Genomic DNA, 25,063 nt, shown 5'->3' on the forward strand with positions numbered 1-25,063 from the left:
GTATACTTTTTCACACCCGAGAAGGGGTGAAACTCACCCCTAGGGCAAAAGCACATATCAAAACAATATCACTTTTTTATTTGGCAGGTTAGCTATGTGTACCTATGCCAAACTTCATGTCAAGCCAAGCCGTTCTTTAAAATCCGGAAGTTTTGCAATATTTTATTGTAAGCGAATGGACTAGAATCGGTATTCGGTATTCGCTCCGTGCGTGACCATGGTGGGGGTACGGTACCTAGAAACGATGTCAGCGTGAGTAGTGGCAAAAATGACATTATTGGAGCTATCTTTGTAATGTCATTAACATTGTTGGTATAACAAATTTTATAAAAAATGGTAAATAAAAAATGTTATCTATTTATCATATGCTTAACGTCAATTTGTGAGATCTAAAAAGGTCAGGACCTAGATTTTTGACCCTTCGCTTCATTATCGAACGTATTCGCTTCGTATCTGTTTAGTGTACAGATAGCGAATGATCGATAACGAAGCGAAGGGTCAAAAATCGAGGTTCTCGTGAAGCTAGGTGTTGCGTCAGTCATGCACGGAACGATTATCTACAAACTATTTGTTATGTGTTTAGGAAAGTAATATACCTACCGATAAATTATTAAGAATACTATAAATATTTACAAAAAACAACGATTACACCATCAGAGAACAAAACAGTATGGTTCAGTTTAATAAAGGAAATAAGGGTTCGTACAATTATGGGATCAAAGTAATACTTACTGCCATTTATATACCTACCTACGATTGGTAAGTTTTAAATTTTACAATATAATAAAATATTGCTAATATTTCTGGTAATTTCGGTATTGTAAAAAATTTTTTCGGCTCCTAACGGCGCCTTTTGAATACGGCGCGAGCCTGTATAGATATGTATATTGGGCTACTGAATCCGAATATTAGGTTTGCGGACAAAATTTCATGCTGGAACATTGAAAAAAAGCGTCAAATTTCTGCTTTTTCTCGCTTTTTTGCTTAAATCTCGAAAACTATTAACTTTCAGTAAATTTTTTAAATTATTTTACGCGCGGCCACAACACAATTTGTTTTGCCAATAAACTATTTTTTAACTTTCAATAAAGCCTTATATATTTTTAAAATAATCCACAGAGAACGGCAGTTCTCACCAGTGGCGCACAACACCCCTACAAGCGACACTATATATACACGAAATTTTCGATTTTCTAAACCTGACTGAATTGAAAATTGGGCCAAATCCCATATTGAAGTTTAGGAAAAGACTCGTCCATCCATATGTTACTTCTCCATTTTGGTCCAAGGGTGTGGATTTTACGGCCCTTTCCATTTAAAGCCTGTTTTTCGTTCTCGTCCCCAAAACTCCCAAAAATTTCAAAAATTTAAGCCCGACCTTTGCCGCTACTGATAGCATAGATCATTACCTTTCCAACGCATGTTTAATTTTGAAAATCGGTTATACCATTCAAAAGTTATCGAGCTCAGAAATATTACTCAATTTTTATTTAAAAAATGGAAAATGTTTGTGGATATGTATGTATGTATGTATGTATGTATGTGTGTGGAAAAGTTAAACCGATCTGAATTTTTTTTTCTGTGTTTCAAGAGGGTGTGAGGGCCGATTCAGAACCGGTCTAATTTTTGACTTCTGACTACCCGTAAGTTAGCTAGAGGACTAGGTAAATACAAAATAGCATATTTTTTGGGCGTATATATCTTAGGTTCAAAGAAAGACAGGAAAACCGCAAACACACCGAGTCAATAGGGTTGAGTTAAGCTTTCAAATGGCGTTTAATCGATCAAGCTGAGATATACGCAGTACTCACCATAGCCAAAAAACTGAAAAATTAAACTTTGAAAATTTTGGTTTTTCGACAATTACTCAAAATTTCAACCTACGAATTTCGCCAATAACTGAGCGTTTGTAGAAGAACTCAGGACGCGTCTAACGGTGTATACCTTTTATCTGGGAAAATTCGAATTTTTAAGTTATAGGCTTCATAAGTATGATCAAATCTATTTCTTATGGGAAAAAACGGTTTTTCAAGCTCAATAATTCCTGTAATATGTTCAGTTATCATACTCGATCTTGGATGCATCAGATACTACTTGTCAATACGTTTCAAATTCATGTTTAGTGATCAACATCAGGTAAGCCGTTCAGAAGTTATAGAGCTCCAAAAGTAGAATTAGTCCAGGAACTGAAATTTTTCACTTCGCAATTTTTACAGAATGGATCGATTTGCTTAAAAATTTGACAATAAGTAGTGCATAGTCCAAGGATCAAAATCTATATGATGCCGAAAGACGCTTTTACCATGGGGTGGTTGCCATCTCATCTCGAGTGTGGAAATTTTTTTTTATATTTTGACCACAAATGCTGGTAAAAATATTAATCATAAGCAAAAAATATTCATTATACATTTTTTTGATAAAATTAATAGTTTTCGATTTATTAGTTACCGAAGCTGTTAGTTTCATATCGGAAAGATTACCAGATAACGGCAGTTCTCGCCAGTGGCGCAGAAATACACCCCCCTACACGCGACACTATTATATATACGAAATTTTCAATTTTCTAAATCTGACTGAATTGAAAATTTTGTTAACTCCCATCTTCAAGTTCAAAAAAAGACTCACCCATTCATATGTCAACCATCCATTTTGGTCCAAGGGTGTCGATTTTACGGCCCTTCCTATTTAGGGTCTGTTTTTCGTTCTGGTCCCCAAAACTCCCAGAAACTTCGAAAATTTAAGTCCGACTTTTGCGGCTTCTAACAGTACTGATCATTACCTTTCCAACGCATGTCTAATTTTGAACATTACCAGAGAACGGTAGTTCTCGCCAGTGGCGCACACCCACACCACCCTACACGTCACACTATATATACACAAAATTTTCGATTTTCTAAATCTGACTGAGTTGAAAATTGGGCCAACTCCCATCTTAAAGTTCAGAAAAGACTCACCCATTTATATGTCAACCATCGATTTTGGTCCAAGGGTGTAGATTTTACGGCCCTTCCTATTTAGGGCCTCTTTTTCGTTCTCGTCACCAAAACTCCCAAAAAGTTTAAAAATTTGTACAACCTTTACGGCTTCTAATAGAACTGATCATTACCTTTCCAACGCATGTCTAATTTTGAAAATCGGTTATACCATTCAAAAGTTATAGAGCTTAGAAATGTGACTCAATTTTTATTTAAAAAAGGGAAAATGTTTGTGGATATGTATGTATGTGAGTTTGAAAGTTAAACAGATTTGATATTTTTCTCTGTGTTTAAAGAGGGGGTCAGGGCCGATTTAGAACCGGTGTTGTTTGTTACTTTTGACGACCCATAAACCAGCTATAGGACTTGGTAGGTACAAAACGGCATATTTTTTTTGGGGGTATATATATTCGGATAAAGAAGAGGCAGGAGAACCGCAAATAGATCAAATTAATAGTGTTGACTTAAGCTTTCAAATGGTGTCTAAGCCGTCAGGATCAGTCATATACACGGCTCAGTATAGCCGAAAAACTGAAAAACTAAACTTTGAAAATTTTGGTTTTTCGACAATTACTCAACATTTCAACGTACGAATTGCTCCAATAACTTAGCTTTTGTAGAAGGACTCAAGACGAATCTAACGATGTATACCTCATATCCGGGAAAATTCGAATTTTTAGGTTATAGGCTTCATAAATATGATAAAATCTATTTCCTGTGGGAAAAACGGTTTCGAAAGCTCAATAATTCCTGTAATAGCTTCAGTTATCATAACGTGTGATCCAAAATTATTGTCACCATAGGTGGCTCTGAACGACAGAGATAGCTTTGTCTATTTTTAATTCATTATAACATGTCTATTCTTAATTTAGATATACTTTCCAGTTTACGTCAACTTTGCAGTGTACGTCAACTTAACAAGAAAAGTAAGGTTATGTATAGATCTTGTTTGATTTTATTTATTATTGTTACCTATAATTTCTTTAATTCTTTTTATTTTTGATTAAAGTTCTGGTTTTGACTGATTTTTTATGTTTTAAAATGTTAATCAAAATTAATTGATAAACCAATGATATAAATTCAAATTAAAACAAGACATACGTAATTTTTTGCACGGATAGCTTTGATCCCAATAATTGTGGATCGCTCGTTACTTGACCTTACATCCTTCAGATACTACTGGTTAATACGTTTCAAACTCATGTTTACTGATCAAAATCGGTTAAGCCGTTTAGAAGTTATTAAGATACAAAGGTGTACTCCAATTAACGATTATTCCCCAAATGGTTTATGTAGTTGTAGTGGTTACGACGCTAAATTTGATCTGGCAACGGGCAATCCGACTTCATTTACCGGCCATCTCAATATATTTTTTGTTCAATCTATTTCGAATAGAAAAAAATCTAGTGTACATTCGATGGACACTAGATCATTTGGGAGATAATGCAACAAAGGTGACAATTTATAACGCTTGACGTGTAATAGAGGAACATTGCATTCAACTTCATACATTTAATTTATAAATACCTTTGAAAAACTCCTGATATAAGAATAAAAAACCGCTAAACGCCGTAAAAATGAGTGGCGCATAAAATATTCCAGCTACAAAAGATCTGATATGAATGTTACGTGGCGCGAAAATGGATTTTCATTTGATGCAAAACAAAATTTTAGTTTCATTTTAAAATATTTTTCCATAAGAGTTTCAAAATTCAAACTGTATCAAAGTTACTCTTTTGTGCCGCGTTTACTTCAAATTTAGCAAATATTATGGAAAAATATTTTAAAATAAAACTAAAATTTTGTTTTGCATCAAATGAAAATCCATTTTCGCGCCACGTAACATTCATATCAGATCTTTTGTAGCTGGAATATTTTATCCGCCACTCATTTTTACGGCGTTTAGCGGTTTTTTATTCTTATTTAAAATAAATAACACACAAAAGTGATTGATACAGAATAAGCCGAAATTGTAAAATGAATATTAATTTTTATTTTTATAATATTATTAAGTATTTAAAAAAGAATGTTAAATAACCAATTGAAAATAGAGACTACAGAAATAGTAGAAGTATGGAAACAATACTACGAAGATAAATTCAAACACGAAGAAGTAGAAAGATATGAAGCAGGAAGAAATAGACCAGAACTGGAGGAGGAAGAGGAACCAGAGAGTATAAGGAAGGAAGAACTGGAAGAAGCTATAAACAATATTAAACTTGGAAAAGCGGCAGGAGAGGACCAAATAGATCCAGAAATGATAAAATGGATAGGTGAAAAAGGAGAGGACTGGCTATTACAGATATGCAAGGAAGCATGGAGTACAGAGAAAATCCCAGATGACTGGAAGAAGAACATAGTTCTACCAATATACAAAAAAGGACAACATAATGAATGCGAGAATTATAGAGCAATATGCTTGTCATCGGTCGCCTTCAAGGTATACACGAGAATTATAGAGAAGCGTCTAAGATCAGTGATAGAGAACCAGCGAGGTAAAGTTCCAACGAGAATGGTTCCCTTCGTACTCCAATCAGAGTAAATGTAAATAAAAAATGAATAACCATTTTCAGTTTCGTTGCAAAACGAAAATACAGTCGAACCATATTCTAGTCCAATCAGAGAGTGCATCAAGCACCTCTACCGGTTTCGAAACTTATTAGTCTCTCATCAGGAGGCACATATACTGCTCTCCCTGATCCAACCAAAACAAAACCCCAGCGTGCAGTCCCGGATTGCAACGAACGAAATGGCATAGATGCCCTAGCGGCAACTGCTACAACAAGACTAAGTTTTCACTCTAATGGCATATAAAACAACATAATGCTATTCTACACCCCACCAGAATGAAAACAATGGGAACCTTCTCTGGTTACACCTCCGAGGCTTCTACAATATGCAAGCCATACGGATGCTGAGACTAAGGAAGATGAGGGAATTCTACAATTTACAATTCACGTCCCATCTGCTCAGCGCGGTAAAGTTCCAACGAGAATGGTTCCCTTCGTACTCCAATCAGAGTAAATGTAAATCAAAAATGAATAACCATTTTCAGTTTCGTTGCAAAACGAAAATACAGCCGAACCATATTCTAGTCCAATGAGAGAGTGGTGCATCAAGCACCTCTACCGGTTTCGAAACTTATTAGTCTCTCATCAGGAGGCACATATGCTGCTCTCCCTGATCCAACCAAAACAAAACCCCAGCGTGCAGTCCCGGATTGCAACGAACGAAATGGCATAGTACCCCAGGCTGTGGGTGAAAAATAGGTCGATTTCAGGATATAATTCAGGAATTTTTGAAACCTATCAGGTGTTGTAAAGGACGAAGCCAGGAATAACTTCTACTGAAATGTAACCAAAAATATTGTGCGCTTTTTTTTAATTGCGATTTTCATTTGTTAAATTTGCAATTTTTATTGATTTTTAATTTTGTAGCTTAGGATATTGATTTTAGAGAAAAACTTTTTAATAGAAAGTTGTAGTAAATTAAAAAACCTACAATTTGAGCTATGGTAAGTTTAATTTCGTTGATTGGTTATTGCAAAACAGCCTGCGAAAGGTCCAAAATGGCCGTTTTTTACAATTGCATTATTTATTGTACAAATATTTTTTTTTTATTTTTTAAAGCTTTAAAATGAAGATCTTTCAATTCCAAACAAAAAAAAAATTGTAAAGCCAGATTAACGAATTTGTTGCTTAGATATTATAAATTGTTTATCACAAGAGGTCAAATGTCGAAGGCTATAACTTTTTGAAAAAAAATCGTAGAAAGTTAGTGAAACAACCAATCTCCTTCGAAAGATTTATATTTTCATATTCTGATGTAAATAAATGCGTAAAACATTTTTAAACCTCTAATTTTTGGGTTTGAAAATAAGGGGGCAAATTTCGTTATAAACATTTAGAGCTGAAGCAGCCCTGTACATCCTATGAGTTTTTAACTTACAGATTATTGTTGCTAAAGATGAAACAGAGATTTAAAAAAAAATTAAAAATTTCTACGACCAACTGAAGCCGAGATAATTTTTGGGTTTGCAAATAAGGGGGCAAATTTCGTTATAAACATTTAGAGCTGTAGCGGCCCTGTACATCATAGGAGTTTCTAACTTACAGATTATTGTTGCTGAAGACAAAACGAAGATTTATAAAAAAGTAAAAATTTTCTACAACCAACTGAAGCCGAGATAATTGTTTTTTTTTCTTAAGTCGTAGTGCCTTTATTTATAACAATTAAGAAATTATTTTACAGTCATTGACTAAAGAAAGACTTATATTATCTTAAAATAAAAATTATTATAAAATATAATTAAATTTAATTATTAAAAATTATTTTTAAAATTGGTGCTTTTGCGAGCGGCCGAATTTTGCAAATCGCCCGGCTCGCTTCAAATCCGCGCGGTCGGAAAATTTTCACGTAACTTGTATTAAATTTTGACAGAAAACAATTTAATAATATTACCGTTATTATATACAATATATTTACCACTGTATTTGTTTTTCTTGATAAACTTTTATATGTGAAATTTCATTTCTGAAGAAATAATATTACAAAAATGATATATATTGTTATGATCTGCTTTTTATTAATTTTATATTAATTATTATTTATCTGATTAATTATTTTATTGTCGCAAATCATACATAAAAATGAATAAAAAATCTCAGGGTGCCTTTTTATACTATTAAAAAAAATCTAAATTATCTCACGTTATATACTTATCTTCTCTCGTGGGTTCAGTATCTCTTAGTTGATCCTAATCGGGATAAAATAGGGAAAAGACATAAAGCAAAATATTAAAATAAACATACAGAATTGTCTTTTATTTGTCAAAATCAATACTCTAAAATCTATCAAATCTAAAATCTTTACCACTTAAATTTATTATAGTTAAAAAAACAATTTATCGGTTTGTTCCCGATGACTTTGGTAAAACAAACTAAACAAAACAAATTTATGTATTCGCAAGATTAGCTATACTTCCTATTTACTTTTAGAAATATTGGAATTTTAATTCATATGCCTTTTACTCAAAATTTTAGTTTCCGAACATAAAAATATCTTTCACATAAGTTGACTGACCTTTTGCTTCACTCACTCTGATGTCTTCTCGTGACCCAAAACAGCTCTCCCTCGTTGACTATGTTAAAGGCTACTCATCAAAGCCCTCTCCGTTCTCCAGCTTCAAAACTATCAGCATACCAGCACCAATTCTCCAACAAGCCGGACCTCTTTTGACACGTACTCGATTCAAACAAAACTCCAAAAATTCTCTGCTCTCCTTCTCACAATAATACAGAATCAAAGAGGTATTTCGTCTCAATTTGATCTGTCTCTCGTTCCACTTTTCAACACTATTCTCCACTATCAAACAACCACTGGTATTTGCTAACTACTTATCCACCAAAACGTCGACCGCTCCTCAGCGCTGCCAAATAACATACTGACTTCTTTTTCAAACTCTCTCAATCATCCAATCCACTTTTCCCCTTCCAACTTGCCAAGAATCAGAAACAATCTTTTCCATTCGACAAACAAACAGTCATTTTCAAAATTATTCCGACCATCCTTAATTATTTTCGGGGAAACTCTACAACATTCACTCCGGTTGAAACAAATATTAAAATTCCAAACTTTCTTTTAAACCACCTTTTCTAGAAAGTGATAATTACATCTACCTGTGGGTTCTATAGTTCTCGTAATAAACAATCTATTTCCATTTTAAATCTAAATACATCGTCCTTTTCACTTTAATTATTCACAAAAGTCTTTAATGGTTCATCGGAAAGCTCATTAAAAAAGAAAACCACTTACATCCAAACTAAATTCTAATAAATATTTACAGCTCAATATACAGGGTGTATCAAATTTATGTGCCCGCGTTATTTAAAAAAAAATTAATTTAATTTTCATTTTGCTTTTGATTGATAAATTGAAAACACAATAATATATATGAAATATATAACTATATTTTTAATTTTTTCATTGTTATATAAATACAGTCAAACCCGCTTATTAGAATACCTCTTAAAGGAATATCCCGGTTTAAGGAATAGAAATTTGAGGTCCCGAAACGTTTCTACTAGCGACCAATGATCGGTTATTAGAATATCCCGGTTATAGGAATACTTTTGATTGGTACGAAGGCTATTCCAATAAGCGGGTTCGACTGTATAATAATAATAATGTTACTTCTTACTATAATATACATAAAACTTTTTCTTCTTGTAGTGACTATTCTTTTTGGATTTTACATATAAAAGTTTATAAAGAAAAACAAATACAGTGGTAAATAGACTGTATATTATAATGGTAATATTATTAAATTGTTTTCTGTCATTTAAGGAGGGGGTATGGTTTGAAATATTTAAATTTTTTTATTATTTCAAATAAAAGTGCATACTTTCAATAATACTCTCTGAAAATTTCAAAATATTCGGAGTAAAATTACCAGAGATACAGGATGTTGAATATCCCTACCTTCGACTCGCTTTGCCGCGGCTTCGCGCCAGCACGCCGGAGCGTAGTGAGAAACGTTAAACAACTGTTCGCCTTCTCTTTTGTAGATTACTCCCCAATTTAAAAAACATATTCCAATGTTCATCACTTTACGATTTGGCAGACAAATAAGAAGATGAAGATGCAGTTGTCAAAACTTTAAACGCATTTTTCTCAAAACTGCTTTTTCAAATGCGGTGGACATTGTAACTGAAAAACTACTCGGCCGATCTACCTGATATTTTGCAAAGATTTTCTTTAGACATTTCGTGAGGTAACAACGTCGATATATTTTTCGTTTTGTGCTTATTTTTTGTTCAACAATATTAAATCTGTTGGTTTTCACAAAATTTTTATCAAAAATTTCGTATTTTTGAATTTTGAGTGATACCAAAAATTCAAAAAGCATTACAAATAAAAAAAACTCGACGTTGTTACCTTGTGAAACTCATAAGCTAATAAAATCTTTTTGAATTTTTTGGTTCGTATAATCCAGTGATGAGTTCTGATGTCCACCGCAAAATCCATTTTTTTTTGAGCTGCCTGCCAAAATTTGTTTCCAATGGCTTATTTTTCAATATTTTGGATTGAATTTTTTCTTAAATATTCTTTGATTTGTACTTAATGTGATTATTTAATTTAAAAATAAAATAATTCTACCATAATTTCGAAAAAAATTCACAAAAATGTGTTTGATATGTTGATTTCAAACCATACCCCCTCCTTAATACAAGTTACGTAAAAATTTTCCGAGCGCGCGGATTTGAAGCGAGCCGGGCGATTTGCAAAATTCGGCCGCTTGCAAAAGCACCGATTTAAAAAATAATTTTTAATAATTAAATATAATTATATTTTATAATAATTTTTATTTTAAGATAATATAAGTCTTTCTTTAGTCAATGACTGTAAAATAATTTCTTAATTGTTATAAATAAAGGCACTATGATTTAAGAAAAAAAAACAATTATCTCGGCTTCAGTTGGTTGTAGAAAATTTTAATTTTTTTATAAATCTTCGTTTCGTCTTTAGCAACAATAATCTGTAAGTTAGAAACTCATAGGATATACAGGGCCGCTTCAGCTCTAAATGTTTATAACGAAATTTGCCTCCTTATTTGCAAACCCAAAAATTATCTCGGCTTCAGTTGGTCGTAGAAATTTTTTATTTTTTTATAAACCTTCGTTTCATCTTCAGCAACAATAATATGTAAGTTAAAAACTCATAGGATGTACAGGGCCGCTTCAGCTCTAAATGTTTATAACGAAATTTGCCCCCTTATTTTCAAATCCAAAAATTAGAGGTTTAAAAAGGTTTTACGCATTTATTTACATCAGAATAGGAAAACATAACTCTTTCGAAGGAGATTGGATGTTTCATCAACTTTCTACGATTTTTTTTCAAAAAGTTATAGCCTTCGACATTTTACCTCTTGGGATAAACAATTTATAATATCTAAGCAACAAATTCGTTAATCTGGCTTTACAATTTTTTTTATGTTTGGAATTGAAAGATCTTCATTTAAAAGCTTTAAAAAATAAAAAAAAAATTATTTGTACAATAAATAATGCAATTGTAAAAAACGGCCATTTTGGACCTTTCGCAGGCTGTTTTGCAATAACCAATTAACGAAATTAAACTTACCATAGCTCAAATTGTAGGTTTTTCAATTTACTACAACTTTCTATTTAAAAGTTTTTCTCTAAAATCAATATCCTAAGCTACAAAATTAAAAATCAATAAAAATTGCAAATTTAACAAATGAAAATCGCAATTAAAAAAAAAGCGCACAATATTTTTGGTTACATTTTAGTAGAAGTTATTCCTTGCATCGTCCTTTACAACACCTGATAGGTTTCAAAAATTCCTGAATTATATCACGTTTTTTCACCCACAGCCTGGGGTATAGATGCCCTAGCGGCAACTGCTACAACAAGACTAAGTTTTCACTCTAATGGCATATAAAACAACATAATGCTATTCTACACCCCACCAGAATAAAAACAATGGGAACCTTCTCTGGTTACACCTCCGAGGTTTCTACAATATGCAAGCCATACGGATGCTGAGACTAAGGAAGATGAGGGAATTCTACAATTTACAATTCACGTCCCATCTGCTCAGCGCGGTAAAGTTCCAACGAGAATGGTTCCCTTCGTACTCCAATCAGAGTAAATGTAAATCAGAAATGAATAACCATTTTCAATTTCGTTGCAAAACGAAAATACAGCCGAACCCTAAAGTCTCGTTGGAACTTTACCGCGCTGAGCAGATGGGACGTGAATTGTAAATTGTAGAATTCGTTGACGATATACGCGATGCGTATGCCCTATGCTATTTATGTATACATACACATAATTTATATATGTACAAAATTTATTTCAGCGAAGTGATGACGGTCGCAAATTCAATACTTTTCCCCATCCAAGAAGTGCACAACGTCCCTAAAGAAATTTTAAATTCAAAAATTTATTTCGTTGAAGCGATAACGGTCGCTAATTTACTATTTTTTCCCATCCAAAAAGTGCACAACGTCCCTCGAGAAGTTTTCACTTCAAATATTTATTTCGTCGAAGCGATTACGGCCCTAATTCAATACTTTTCCTCCATAAAAAAGTGCACAACGTCCCTATAAAAGTTTTCATTTAAAAAATTTATTTCGTCGAAGCGATGACGGTCGCTAATTTAATAATTTTTCCTTATCCAAAAAGTGCACAACGTCCCTCAAGAAGTTTTTACTTCAAAAATTTATTTCGTCGAAGCGATGAATTTTCGCTAATATAATATTTTCCCCATTCAAAAAGTGCACAACGTCCCTCAAGAAGTTTCCACTTCAAAAATTGATTTCATCGAAGCGATGACGGTCGCTAATTTAATACTTTTTACATCGAAAAGTGCACAACGTCCAAAAATAAGTTTAACTTCAAATATTTATTTTGTCGAAGCGATGACGGTCGCTAATTTAATAATTTTTCCCCATCCAAAAAGAGCACAACGTTCCTAAAGAAGTTTTCACTTCAAAAATTTATTTCGTCGAAGCGATAAAGGTCGCTAATTTATATTTTTCCCCATCCAAAAAGTGCACAACGTCCCTCAAGAAGTTTCCACTTCAAAACTTGATTTTATCGAAGCGATGACGGTCGCTAATTTAATGCTTTTTTCCATCGAAAAAGTGCACAACGTCCCTAAAGAAGTTTTCACTTCAAAAATGTATTTCTTCGAAGCGATGACGGTCGATAATTTAATACTTTTTTCCATCCAAAAAGAGCACAACGTCCCTAAAAAAGTTTTTACTTCAAACGTTTATTTCGTCGAAGCGATGACGGTCGCTAATTTATATTTTTCCCCATCCAAAAAGTGCACAACGTCCCTCAAGAAGTTTCCACTTCAAAACTTGATTTTATCGAAGCGATGACGGTCGCTAATTTAATGCTTTTTTCCATCGAAAAAGTGCACAACGTCCCTAAAGAAGTTTTCACTTCAAAAATGTATTTCTTCGAAGCGATGACGGTCGATAATTTAATACTTTTTTCCATCCAAAAAGAGCACAACGTCCCTAAAAAAGTTTTTACTTCAAACGTTTATTTCGTCGAAGCGATGACGGTCGCTAATTTATATTTTTCCCCATCCAAAAAGTGCACAACGTCCCTCAAGAAGTTTCCACTGCAAAACTTGATTTTATCGAAGCGATGACGGTCGCTAATTTAATGCTTTTTTCCATCGAAAAAGTGCACAACGTCCCTAAAGAAGTTTTCACTTCAAAAATTTATTTCGTCGAAGCGATAAAGGTCGCTAATTTATATTTTTCCCCATCCAAAAAGTGCACAACGTCCCTCAAGAAGTTTCCACTTCAAAACTTGATTTTATCGAAGCGATGACGGTCGCTAATTTAATGCTTTTTTCCATCGAAAAAGTGCACAACGTCCCTAAAGAAGTTTTCACTTCAAAAATTTATTTCTTCGAAGCGATGACGGTCGATAATTTAATACTTTTTTCCATCCAAAAAGAGCACAACGTCCCTAAAAAAGTTTTTACTTCAAACGTTTATTTCGTCGAAGCGATGACGGTCGCTTATTTATTACTTTCTCCCCATCCAAATTTAATAATTTTTCCCTATCCAAAAAGTGCACAACGTCCCTTAAGAAGTTTTGACTTCAAAAATTTATTTCGCCGAAGCGATGACGGTCGCGATGACGTTCGCTAATTCAATACTTCTTCCCCATCTAAAAAGTGCACAACGTCCCCAAAAGAATATTTCACTTCAAAAATTTATTTTGCCGAAGCGATGACGTTCGCTAATTCAATACGGTTTTCCCTATCTAAAAACTACACAACGTCCCTAAAGAAATTTTCACTTCAAAAATTTATTTCGTCGAAACGATGACGCATGACGGTCGCTAATTTAATACTTTTTCCCCATCCAAAAAGTGCACAACGACCCTCAAGAAGTTTTCACTTCAAAAATTTATTTCTTCGAGGAGATGACGGTCGCCAATTTAATACTTTTTCCCATCCAAAAAGTGCACAACGCCCCTAAAGAAGTTTTCACTTCAATACATATACGTAAAAAATTTATTTCGCTGAAGAGACGACGGTCGCGATGACGGTCGCGAAATAAATCCTTTTTCCCTATCGAAAAATAGGTTTTACATTTATTTTAAATTTAAATACTTCTATACAATTTATGTATAGATACACATAATATAGATAAGTACAATATTTATTTCGTCGAAGAGATGACGGTCGCGAAATAAATCTTTTTGTCCCATCCTAAAATAGGTTTTACATTTATTTTAAATTTAAATACTTCTATACAATTTATATAGGTATACATACAAATAATATATAGCATAAGCGATGACGGTCGCAATGACGGTCGCGAATTCAATGCTTTTTCCCCTATCCAAAAATCGCACAACGTCCCTAAAGAAGTTTTCACTTCAAAAATAGTCGATTACGTCATCACGCCCAGATGGATGACGTCACTAGTACGATATATATGTCAAATAATCATAATTAAAAAATCGAATAACTTTTGTATTTTACATTTTTTTCTAATTCTGTAAATAAAACAGTTTACAAGGGGGTCAAAATGTAGTGAATAACCCTGTACATTCATTGGGGCCGACCGACAGGCTCTGTCCCGTCATACAGCTGACCGACTATAATAACTTTTATTTATATTCAATTAAGAATGTGTGTACTGATGTTCAGCCTTAGTAAATGGATTCATGAGTAAGTATAAAGCATCGAAACTAAACGGACGTGTTGGCTCTCCGTATTTACTCTGTTTTTCAGTGCTGTAAATAAATGTTACTAATAAACAATTAAAGTTGATAAAAGGTTGATCTCATTCGAACCGTTGAGGTGTGAGACAGCTTTTTCTCGCGTCTTTAATAAAATTAGTGATACTTCCAGCATTTTAGGTAAGAAATAAAAATTCTATTTTAAATAATATAAACAAAAATAATGATCATTTTTATTGTGTATATAATTAATAAGCCATAAAATGCAAGGAACCAGTGGTGGCGGTTACCAAGCAAATTATATTATTCCAAACGTTACTACAAACCAAAATCAACCCTACTCGCATAAAGGATATCCCCAGCAGTTTCAAATACTAGTTGAAAGACTGATAGAGGAAATAAAAAATGTAGTATATCAAAGTGTGTAAATAATTTATTTCTTTAGCTGAGCGCTTTCGACATAAACGTCATCATCGGAGCTAATGGTCAATTGTTAAAAAAAAGTACCGCTACAAAATTGAGGTGTTAACATTTGCATCTTGTGAAAATAAATTTTGGTTGGATATGCTATGTCCTCCGTACAACCCCAAACAGTAAAAACAGAAAAACGGCCACATTACACGTTACACAAACACAAAAAAAATTTTTCATGGTATAGGTATCACCCATCCATTGTTGGCCTAGTAGAAACAGCTGACTGACCAGTTTCAAATACATCCTAACATCCTAGTAACGTGCTTCAAAATTTGAATGATCCAAACCAACATTTACAATACGGCTTGCAACAACAAGTGCAACCTTCGTTCTTTATGCAGTACCAACCACCAATATAGCAGCAACCGATAGAAATACAAAATGGACAAATCCCCGATCAGCCGGCATACCAGAATACATCATCGTCTCAAACTGGAAATATACGCAACATAGGAAAGAATCAACACATTAATAATACTTCTAGTCACTCCATCGAAGTTTCTTCGCCAAACCAAGATGGAGAAGATGACGATGTACATACAATTAAACACTATGAAATATACGAACCAAATGAATTCCAAACAGTAGAATCGTATAAAGGAAAACGGAAAAGAATAAACAACAGTCCAACGAACCAAGTAAAGGCAAAACCACGCATCGAAGAAAATAATACTGTCAAAATAAATAATCATTTTGAAGCATTAAATGAAATCCACGATGAACAAAAAGAAAAAGAAAATGATGTTCCTGTCAAAAAGGAAAAAATTCCACCATTTATTTTATACGGAGTTACCAAAGAAGTCCAAAAACTTTTAGGCTTAATAAAATCAGCAACAGTGGATTTTACTTACAAATTACTAACGAACAATAATATGAAAATTCAACCAAACACAGTTGAGAGTTATAAATTAATTAAAGAAACCCTGGATGCTAACAAAATGGTACGGCACACCTACAAATTACCGGAGGAAAAACTATACAGAGTTGTGCTAAGGAATCTTCATCATAGTACTCCGCAAGATGATATAATAGATGTCTTAAAAAAACAAGGACATAACGTTAAACACCTAATGAATGTAAAAAATCGGGCAACAAATGAACCACGTGATCTCTTCTTCATAGATTTAGAAAAAAAGCAAAATAACAATGATATATATAAAATAGGACCTCTGTTAAATGCAGTAATTCGATTTGAAGCCCCAAGGAAGAAACAAACCATAGTCCAATGTAAAAGATGCCAAAATTATGGTCATACACGAAATCAATGTACACTACAATACAGATGTGTCAAGTGTGCTGGAGAACACGACTACCGTAAATGTGCAAAGAAGAAAGAAGACGGAAAACCAGCAAAATGTATTCTATGTGGGGGCTCTCATCCTGCGAATTATAAAGGATGTCAAGTCTACGTTGAATTATTAAATAAGAGATTTCCAAAAAACACTAACAACAATAATAAAAATGAATTCCAAAAAACCGAATCAATTTATCCATCTGCATCGCAGCAATATATTGGCCCTAGACCTACGTCAAGCCCGCACCAACCAAAAACTGGATTAACATATGCACAAGCTACATAAAAAAATATAGCTACCAATGATATCTATTCATATCTAAATCAACAAAACATGTACCTGCAACAACAAAATTTATTTCTTCAACAAACTTTGGAAAAACAGCAAAAAACCATAAATGAACTTACACAAGAAATCAGAGAACTAATAAATGGGTGAGTTACTTAAGGTAGGACTCTGGAATGCAAATGGACTAGCAAATCATAAAAACGAATTGCAATATTTCCTGTTAGAAAACAATAATGACATAATGCTAATATCAGACACACATTTAACAAGCAACCACAACCTTAAATTTTATGGATATATAATTTATAATGCACCACACCCCGATGCTGAAAGGCATGCTAGAGCAGGTGAAGCCGTTATTATTCGAAAAGGGATTAAACACATAAAAGAGCCACACTTGCAGGCAGCAAGTATTATTATAGAAGATTGGCTTGGACAAGTAGCAATATCAGCAGCATATCTTCCACCAAACTATCCACCGAATAAAGAATCATTTACTAATTATTTTAATTCACTAGGTAATAGATTTCTTGCCGGTGCTGACTATAATGCAAAACATGTGAGTTGGGGCTCTCGACTTTCTCCACCAGCTAGCTCTTTCAAGTAATGCAGGAACTACATCTCAAACACTTATCTAGTTACACACCTACTTACTGGCCCACTGACCCTAGTAGACTTCCGGACTGTCTTGACTTCTTTGTAAGCAAAGGTTTTGGAGAAGGCTATCTAAATATTGTACCAAATTATGAAATTGCTTCAGACCATACCCCCGTAATAGCGACGCTAAATTCAAGATTTGTTGAGAAGGAACGTCCAGCAAAACTGCACAATCATAAAACCGACTAGAATGAGTTCAGGGAAGAAATACATCAAAAAATAAACCTTAATATTTCTCTCAAAACAAAAGATGAACTTGAATTGGCAGTATACGAATTTACTAAACTTCTCCAAGAAGCTGCTTGGAATGCCACTCCAGAATGTAAAGATACATAGAATAAAAGAAACAATCCTATTAATATAAGAAACCAAATTAAAGAGAAGAGGAGACTAAGAAAGATATGCAAAACACAAGGCAGCATCAAGACAAAACGAACTACAATAGAGCCGCAAGGCAGCTGAAAAATACAATACTACAGCACAAAAACTCGTACATCGAAAATTATCTTCAAAATTTAACACCAACAGCAGATACCGATTATTCACTTTGGAAGGCCACCAGGAAATTAAAACAACCCAGTAAACACATACCAGCATTAAGAAACCCAGATGGCTCATGGTCGAGAACAGATCAAGAAAAAGCAGAGGCATTTGGAAAATATCTTAAAGAAGTTTTTCAACCTCTATCATCTGTCAGTGCTGAAGAAGATGAGGCTATCTATGAAAGTCTAGCAACAATCCAACAGCCAAGTGAGCAAATTAAACAAGTAACAAAAAGAGATGTAAAAAATACTATTCAATATAGACTGAAAACCGAAAAAGCTCCTGGCTATGACCTTATAACAGGAACTATCTTATGTTATAAATGTATTATAAAGAGTTACCAGATAAAGGTGTAGTTATGATAACACAACTATTCAACGCCGCAATAAGGCTCAAAATTGTACCAACGCAATGGAAAATTGCTGATATAATAATGATCCATAAACATGGTAAACCACCTCACGAACATACCTCTTATCGTCCTATTAGTCTCTTACCGGTACTAGCTAAACTATTTGAGAAGCTATTAGCGACCAGGCTAATGAAGATAATAACTGATAATAATCTTTTTCCGGATCACCAGTTTGGTTTCAGAGAGAATCATTCAACAATAGAACAAGTTCATAGAGTCGTTGATATAGTAAATAAAACTTTTGAAGAAAAAAAGTACTGTTCTGCACTTTTTCTTGACGTCAGTCAGGCTTTTGATAAAGTCTGGCACGAAGGGTTGCTCTTCAAAATAAAAATGCACGTTCCTGATTCAATGTTTACTATACTAAAATCATATTTAGAAGAAAGGTACTACCGTGTCAAGCATGAAGCAGATACATCAAAAATCTACCCTATACGATCTGGAGTCCCTCAAGGTAGTGTTCTGGGTCCTATATTATATCTAATATTTACACACGACATACCAACAAATGAAAATGTAACGACTACAACATTCGCAGACGACACAGCTATGTTAGTCACAGTCACAGATGAAAACCCCGCAACAGCTACCGAATTTCTTCAAAGGCATATTAGGAACATTGAAAAGTGGACAAAGAAATGGCGAATAAAGATCAATGAATCAAAATCACAACATATCATATTTACAAAATGTCGTAAAATATCGCCCAATATAGAAATAAATAACAAAGAAATTCCACAAGCCGAAAGCGTTAAATACCTTGGTATGCACCTGGACAAATGGAGAACACATATATATGGAAAAAGCGCCAACAGTTAAATTTAAAATTTCGTAAACATTATTGGATACTGGGCAGAACATCGAAATTGTCTATACGGAACAAACTGTTGGTATACAATACAATACTCAAACCGGTCTGGACCTTTGGGATCCAGCTATGGGGTACAGCAGCAAAATCCAACATATCCACAATGGAAAGATTACAATCCAAAGGTTACGCTCTACAACAGACGCCCCATGGTTCGTGTCAAACAAAGACATTTATTGTGATCTAGAAGTACCTACGATCAGTGAAGTGATAGTTCAGTGTAGTGTTCGGTACATAAAACGCCTAGAAAGCCATCCAAATGCCCTGGCAATAAACTTGCTTGATAGTAGTCAACAAACTCACAGACTGAAACGTAAAAATCCACTGGACCTTATTTATAATTAAGTTTTATAACTCACCGTAATTGGGTTTATGTTTTAGATATATTTATTGTTTGTAAATGTAAAATGTATGTTTATATGTAGCATAATGTCATGTTTGTTCCATACTAGAGGTCCAATCATTGGACTGACCTCTCTATCGTCAATTTTTTATACTTCAAACCACAAAGACGCTTATTGTTAGAATTTTTTATAACTAACAGATTGCTGAATAAACGTTTCAAAAAAAAAAAGTGTAAATTGATTTAATTACCTCCGCAGGTAAGCAACTTTGACAAGCTGTCAGTACCACCTGTTCTACGTTTCGCTTAACCGACCGCAGTATGTTTCTCTACACAATCACGGTAATCAACTGTGAAAAAAACTGGCTTTAGTAAATTCAGAGAGATGTTTCGGCGCTACTTCTCCGTCTATTACCGTCGATCTTTCTAAGGATTTTCATCTCTGCTATTTCTGGCTTTCTTTTTGTCCTCCCTGTCAGGTCGTTTTCTACCGCGTATGTAATTATTGATCTGACGACTGTTTCGTAAATTTTGCATTTCATTTCTTTCCTGATATTTTTATTTCTCCATATTGTTTCGTTCAGGCAACCTGTGGCTCTGTTTGCTCTATTTTGACAGTTCCTTTGAAGGTTAGCACTATCATATTGTCATGTGGATAATTCATTAGAGTCGCCATCTTACGACTAGACCCTGGAACTTATTAACAGACATAATAGACATGGAGTGAGAAGTTTATTATTTATGAAAATATTTTAAAATTAAAAGAACACTGTGAATTTCTCCATTTGTTGCTATAAAAAAGGCATCAGAATTACATTAAAACACTTTGTTTCTACAAATACTTATATTACAAACAAAAACAAAAATATACAAATTTACAATAGTCAAAAACAAAAAATTTACATTCAAGCCATCCGACACTCCTTCCTAACCTAGTTATTCTAATTTTATAAAAGTACAAAAACCCTAGAAATATGAGCAGAAAAATACGGATCCCTTTAGTATCATTTTAGAAAACTATATCTTAAGGTTCACCTACTGCATCTATGATGATTATGAACATACGATGACATCTAGCGAAATTTTATTATATATATACATGTTTTCATTATAAACTAATATGGCTGTGTACTGGCAACAAGTAATTTTACAAGATTTTTATTAAAATATTAAGGTTTTCTTCCCTGAGATTCATCCAAATCTACATATTTCATATTCTAATTTAGATCATTACACAGAAACTTTAGAATACAGCGTATATGTTTTATTATGTCCCTATACTAAATTTACAATCAAGATGCAGTAGAAATAAACAAACCAAGCCACGTTAAATGCTACTAGGAGCACTCCCGAATCATAATTTACAATGTATAAACTTTGAAAATCATGATTTGGAATTTACAATGTACATACATTGTAAATTATGATTTGGGAGTGCTCCTAGGAGCATTTAACGTGTCTTGGTTTGTTTATTTCTAACTGCATCTTGATTGTAAATTTAGTATAGAATATCTCTTTTACTTTTTATTTCAACGTGGTTTGATGTTTCTGTTTTACTTTGTTACATTTAATAAAATGTGGTGCAATAAAAAAAGGTGAAAAAAAATCTGTACGCCGTAGAAAATGTTTCAAAAACAAGAAATTTAGCCGAGATAATTTTGAATCAAAATGTTAATTAGCACTTTATGTGTAGAATTAACTATTTTCTCAGAAACAACGCTTGAAGCGACCGGCGATTTTGAATGTCAGTTACATGGGCGAAATTAATCATTTAAATAAAATTTGTATCAACTCAACGGTAAAAATTCGATATCTCTTGATCCTAGTGTCCTATCGACAAAAAGCAAAATGCGTTTTAAATTTGAAGAGTGCAGCTTTCGTATTTTGATGCAAATGAAGTCCATTTCTAAAAAGATGTTAAATAAATAAACGTTGCGCGTTTTTTGAAGTTAATACTTCTTTAGGCGCGATTGGGAGTTAATTTTTATTATTCTGAGCGCATGCTCACAGACAGTATGAAGTTAGTTGCTAAATCTTTCAAGTTATGTATATATCAGTGCAAAAAATGTATGAAAAGAATATATAATTTTTTTGTCTTTGGATTTGTCTTCTTCGGGAGTAAGATAAGGGTATTAAAAACATTTTTATATTTACTATACTTCACTTCGTCTGTTTGTTACCGTGAATGGTCATTATGTCTGAGAAACTATATAAACAGAGAGCTCGTGGAGTTATTGGTAGATCATTCGGCTACAGATCGAGAGGTCTTGGGTTCAAATCCGGACCATTCCTATTCTTTTTTTTTTGGAAAGTGGTAAACATTAAAATTAGTTTAATACACTCAGGTGCAAAAAAATCGATCCACTAAAAATTTGGTCATTTTTGAAGTTTCGAATTTCCTAAACCTGTTGTTGGATTTAACTGATTTTTTTACCACGTTATAGCCTTATTCATTGACAATATCGCTGTAATAATATTGTTGCTAGACAGTCAAACTGTCATTGTATACCGGGTGTACGAATCAAACTGTGCCTTTTTCTCAAAGTTCGCATCACCCTGTGGACTATTCTAGCATTTATAAAATACTGAAATTAAAACCTAACTATAGCGCCAGATTTTCTTAACATTTTGTCTTTCGATTCATTCGCTTATATTGTATACGAGAAGCAAAGAGTCAACATCTATAGTTTTTTTACTACAAAAGCGATATTACGTAGGTCAAAATTTTTGACGTAAGAGAACTGTCAAAACATTAGAATGTGACTTTTCATTATTGCCATGTTTATTATAAACATGGCAATAATGGAAAGTCATTTTAAGCGTAGGTCAAGGTAATGAAAAGCGATATTACGTAGGTCAAAATTTTTGACGTAAGAGAACTGTCAAAACATTAGAATGTGACTTTTCATTATTGCCATGTTTATAATAGAGAACTGTCAAAACATTAGAATGTGACTTTTCATTATTGCCATGTTTATAATAAACATGGCAATAATGAAAAGTCACATTCTAATGTTTTGACAGTTCTCTTACGTATAAACATGGCAATAATGAAAAGTCACATTCTAATGTTTTGACAGTTCTCTTACGTCAAAAATTTTGACCTACGTAATATCGCTTTTGTAGTAAAAATACTATAGCCAAACAGTGTCATGACATTGAAGAACTTGAAAGCAGATACGACACGTTTAACATGTATAAAAAAGTGAAAGAAGCGGCTGGTATCTTAAATAAGAAACAAACTGCATTGCTACAGGATGAACATGGTAAAGTAATATTTGAAGTAGAGGACAAACTTAAAGAATGGGAAAATTACGTCACGAACCTATTCACCTCCCGATATTACTAACTGCGACGGACCCCTAATAACACGCTCCGAGGTTATAAAAGCCATACAATCATCAAAAGATGGCAGAACGACTGGTCCTGATGTAATTCCAACTGAAATATACAAACTTATAAATGATAGCAATGTTTTAGAGGCGATAACTTCGTTTTTCAATACCATTTATACCAACGGACAACTACCTAATGGTTGGTCTAATTCACTGTTTATAGCTCTACCTAAGAAGACAACAGCAAAAACCTGTGCTGATTATAGAACCATCAAGGCCCCGTCTCACCATCAAATAATTGACAGTTAGTTTGATCAAACTTGACAGTTAGTGACACAAAGTGACAGTTAGTATGTATAGTTTGTGTCACTAGTCAAGTTTGACTGTCAAGTTTGATCAAATTAACTGTCAATTATTTGATGGTGAGACGGGGCCTTCAGTTTGTTAAACCACTTATTGAAAATTTTTCTGGTCGCATCTACAATAAATGCGAGGAATACCTGGATGACACACAATTTGGTTTCCGTAACGGGTTTGGAACGAGAGAAGCACTGTTTGGAATGAACGTACTTGCTCAAAGATGTCGAGATATATCTGTAGACATATACTGTTGTTTTATTGACTTCCAAAAAGCATTTGCTCGTGTTAAGCACTCTATATTGATCGAAGCTCTAAAAGACATTGGCTTGGACGGCCGAGATGTTCGAATAATTGCAAATTTATATTGGAATCAAACAACATCAGTTTTAGTAGATGGTGTGAAATCACAGGCTCTTAATATTAAAAGAGGAGTACGGCAGGGATGCCTCTTGTCACCCCTGCTTTTCAACGTTTACTCCGAAAGAATTTTCAGAAAAACACTTTCTGAAAAACAAGAAGGAATACTTGTGAACGACGAAGTCATCTAGTCATTCTAGTCAAGAAGATCTGCAAACACTACTTGATAGTGTCGTTGAGAGTTGTAGGGAGGCAGGTCTGGATCTGAACATACGGAAAACCAAAATACTCGTAATAAGTAAACAACAGCATATAAAACCGTCTTATATAGACGGACATATTATGTAAATAATACCAAACTTGAGCAAGTTGATAAAATCGTTTACCTTAGACAGCAATTAAATTGTAACGCGGAAAGTCACGGCGAAATTAGATCTAGGATAGAGCAGGCTAGAGCGGCTTTTACAAGGATGTCCAAGGTGTTATGTAACAGAGACCTAAAATTGGCATTGACGATCCGCCTACTTCGCTGCTACGTGTTCTCGGTCTTACTTTATGGTGTCGAGTCCTGGACTGTGAATAAAATCGATCTAAATCGCCTTGAGGCTTTCGAAATGTGGCGCTATAGAAGAATTTTAAAAGTTTCCTGGGTGGAGAAGATTCGAAACTCCACAATACTAGAACGTCTCAGCAAGACTAACGAGATCATAAAAAGCATCAAGCAGAGAAAGCTGGAGTATTTCGGACATGTAATGAGAGGTCCCAAATATAGGTTGCTACAAAATATCATGCAAGGAAGAAGAACCTCATGGTTGAAGAACTTGCGAGATTGGTATGGTGTTGATACAAGCATGCTATTTAGGGTGGCAGTGAATAAAATTAAGATAGCTATGATGGTAACCAACGTTCTGAAAGGACATGGTACATGAAGAAGAAGTCCTGATCCTCCGGAAGGAGTGTAGTTTTTTCCTGGATGGCGTCTGTTATAAACCGATCGTACTGCAGCAACTTGCCTTATTGTACATATTCCATTCCCCCGTAATACCCATTCCAGAATTTGTTGATACATACGTCATTTGTGATCGTTCGTTTGATTCCCAAAAGGGGTTTTGTTAATCCTTCTAGATCTCCCTAATACTCTTCCATAAAAATCTATGTCCGTTTCTCTCAACGTTACCAATGTTCTTTCTTTCAACGGCCATACCACACAGCTGTGTAGAGTGATACTTTTCATTATCTCATATAATATCCTTTCTTTATTTTCTTTGCTGATGGATTGGTCCCATAAAATATTGTTTAACATTGTAATGGCGTTTCTACCTACCGTATTTCTCTCTCTTGTCTAATGTTCCATCTTGCGAAATATTTATACTTATGATATTTATAGTCGTAGCAATGCTTTATCATGGTTCTGT

The 25,063-nt window shown here is 33.8% G+C and overlaps 1 protein-coding gene across 1 annotated transcript in view; it reads left to right on the top strand.

Annotated features, from left to right (window-relative positions):
- Positions 1-404: 404 nt before the first annotated feature.
- The window catches only part of LOC114326981 (coenzyme Q-binding protein COQ10 homolog B, mitochondrial-like), a 64,429-nt gene continuing 39,770 nt past the window's right edge, over positions 405-25,063 (top strand). The window contains exon 1 of the mRNA XM_050653839.1: positions 405-759. Coding sequence (XP_050509796.1) covers positions 671-759 — 89 coding nt within the window. The 5' untranslated portion in view covers positions 405-670. The remainder of the gene's footprint in view (positions 760-25,063) is intronic.

This window comes from Diabrotica virgifera, chromosome 6, assembly GCF_917563875.1.
Source record: "Diabrotica virgifera virgifera chromosome 6, PGI_DIABVI_V3a".
Lineage (NCBI taxonomy): Eukaryota > Metazoa > Arthropoda > Insecta > Coleoptera > Chrysomelidae > Diabrotica > Diabrotica virgifera.